At 34.7% G+C, this 2,775-nt stretch overlaps 1 protein-coding gene and 1 pseudogene across 1 annotated transcript in view; both read right to left on the bottom strand.

Moving 5' to 3' along the window:
- LOC107745029 (uncharacterized) overlaps nucleotides 1-1,534 on the bottom strand; it is a 5,236-nt gene extending 3,702 nt beyond the window's left edge. The window contains exons 1-2 of the mRNA XM_016558859.1: nucleotides 1,453-1,534; nucleotides 549-628 (exon numbers count right to left, since the gene is read on the bottom strand). Of these exons, the coding sequence (XP_016414345.1) occupies nucleotides 549-628 (80 nt within the window). The 5' untranslated portion in view covers nucleotides 1,453-1,534. The remainder of the gene's footprint in view (nucleotides 1-548; nucleotides 629-1,452) is intronic.
- A 963-nt stretch (nucleotides 1,535-2,497) lies between these two features.
- The window catches only part of LOC107745046 (perforin-1-like), a 3,332-nt pseudogene continuing 3,054 nt past the window's right edge, over nucleotides 2,498-2,775 (bottom strand).

The following is a 2,775-nucleotide window of genomic DNA, read 5'->3' as shown; positions in this document are numbered from 1 at the left end:
TTCGTTGGTAGTTGTGTGTGTGGGGGACGTGAAATGCTGTAAACTGCGAAAATGAAGTCTCAAAATCCAAATGAACCGAACAAGATCCACTCGAACTAGACATCATTTAATGCACGTGTGTCACCTGATCCACATATGCATGTATTCCTTTTTGCATGAGCAATTTATGATATATTAATGCAGAACAGAACATTTTTATACGCAAACATGTCTGTATTTGTTCAAATCGCTGCACAATCATTTAATCCAGAATTCCACAGACTCAAATTGAAAGGTATTTGTTTGTGGTTAGTAAGATACATGTATAAAATGTATGCAGTATATGGATAATTGTGCGCGCATCTATTAATCATTTGGAGTCTAATATCATCCCATACCTAAACATCTCTGGAAATCTGAACATGTTGTATTGCAGTGGTTCTCAACTGGTTGGTCAAGGGTCTGTTCTGATAGGGACAGGAACAGCAGGAAGCATATAATAAAATGCTAAAAGCATATAATAAAATGTTGGTAAATTTGACTACTGAATTGGAAATATCAAGTTGCACCTGTGAAAAGTGATCCCAGATTTCCTAATGTCTTTTGTGTCACGTGACTTGCAACCTACAGCAGAACAGTGTCTTGGCATCTAGGGAAAAACAAAAACAAAATTTTAACCAAATTTGTAAATAAAATAAAATAAAAAAAATAACACCACATGTGCACTACAGGGATGGCTAACTTTGAAAACACCCCCCAACATACTTTTTTTTTAATCACACAAATTTATCCCAGTACTTTCAATTATCTAATTAAATTAGTTTAGATCAAATAAAATGTCAATAAGATGCAGTTAAATGTAAATTGTAAAAATAAAAAAAACAGAAAAAATATAGAAATAATGTATAATAAACTAATAAATAATAATGTAAAATAATAAAAAAATAACACCAACACCAATAATAATAAAGATAATAATAAAGAGCTTCTGCATGTTGAGGAAACTTCAAGATATGCATCACATCGAGTAATTTATTCATTTATTTTAGGTTTTGACAGACTGGTCCTCCAGACCTAAACACGTTTTCCTGAGTGGATTTACTTAAAATTTCGTGGCAATTATTTGCTGACAGTTCATATGAAGGTAAAAGGCCATATATCGTAAACTTTTCTGTTTGAGCAGTTTTCCAAGCAGCCGAGTATCGGCGATCGCCCGCATCAATATGTATAATAATAATATGTCTCGATGTCAGCTCATGTAACTTATGTGATGTGTTTGGGACTGTAGTGTCGTCTTTAGGTAACTAACGTTACATAGCAGGCTACTAAAACAGCCGATCCCTAAGGCGGTAAATAACAAGTTGGTCATCTGAAACTAGTATAAGCCCATGCTATTCAATAAAAATGCTGGCTGCCTTTCTGGAAAAGAATATACAGCGATTTCTCTCATTCAAAATCACCATTAAAACTCACCACAAAGGCATGCGACCTCACGAAGATGGCCGTCTTCTTCTTCCTAGGCGCTGTAGATTAGACCCGCCTTTCTGCAGCAGCCAATCACAACTGTGAATTACTGTGACGTCGCGAGAGGACGTAAATTTGTGCTTTGAAGGGACGGACGACGCTGCTACATCTTTAATCACCAACCTAACCTAACCTAACCTAACTAAAACAAAACAAACAAATAAATGAGTTAATTTTAAATGTGGTTTTAAAATGTGCACTTGGAGCAAGATCTTGAAAGGTAGGTAAAAGTATATAAGCATATACAACCATATGATATAAAGCACATAGCAGCATATAACTATGCTTGCATTATGAATCACCTTAATTAAAAACAAACAAACATTTATTTCATTGTAACAGCACTGGTTTTGACATCTCATCTTGACGGCTCAAATATTTTATATAGCAAATAGGCAAGTCCTATGTTAATGTGTGGACAAGTGTATGGTTATTGCTACAGTAAGTTTGATTCTCTTATGATAAATCCCAAAGTGGTGTGCATGAGAGAAGTGCTAAATGCACTTAATTTCAGCTCAACTGATGTGTGAAATGCTGAAGATCAGAAACATACGTGCAAGCCACAAACACTTAAACATATCACAACAATACTGAGAAGTGCACAGGAAATGCAGTTTCCTGGAGTTTCAATATAAGCAAGCAATAATATTAACTGCATGGTCATATGCTCTGTCTATTTAGTCTTAAGCTTAATTATTTAACATAATTGACTAAATACTGTACATTGTTACTATTGTGAACCAAAAGGAAGTTCAAAAAGCAAATGCATTTACAGGTACATCTCAAAAAAATTAGAATATCATGAAAAAGGTCAATATTTTTTGTCACTCATTTCAGAAAGTGAAACCCATATATTATATAGACTCATTACACATAGAGTGAAATATTTCAAGCCTTTCTTGAAATTACTCATTACACATAGAGTGAAATATTTCAAGCCTTTATTTCTTGAAATTTTGATGATTATGGCTTACAGATAATGAAAACCCAAAATTCAGTGTCTCAGAAAATTAGAATTGTCATTGTCGAGTGGATTGTCATGATCATCAATAGTCTCAGTGCGCTTGATTTGGTTGTCATATGTAACAGTTACAGTGCCATCTGTTTGTGTATATCTATCTCCATACAGACCTTTGGCACTGAGACTGTAGACTTTCAGGGTGGCAAGTCCGTTTTCAGCTGGACAGCAGTTAGACTTTATAATTTGACTACTTTCACAAACACAAGCACATCGGTCTCTTGCGCTGCACTTCCTGCCAATCTTGCAAGGCT

Source organism: Sinocyclocheilus rhinocerous, unplaced genomic scaffold, assembly GCF_001515625.1.
Source record: "Sinocyclocheilus rhinocerous isolate Xijiao unplaced genomic scaffold, SAMN03320098_v1.1 scaffold438, whole genome shotgun sequence".
Taxonomy (NCBI): Eukaryota; Metazoa; Chordata; class Actinopteri; order Cypriniformes; family Cyprinidae; genus Sinocyclocheilus; species Sinocyclocheilus rhinocerous.
This window is presented reverse-complemented; position numbering and strand designations above follow the sequence as displayed.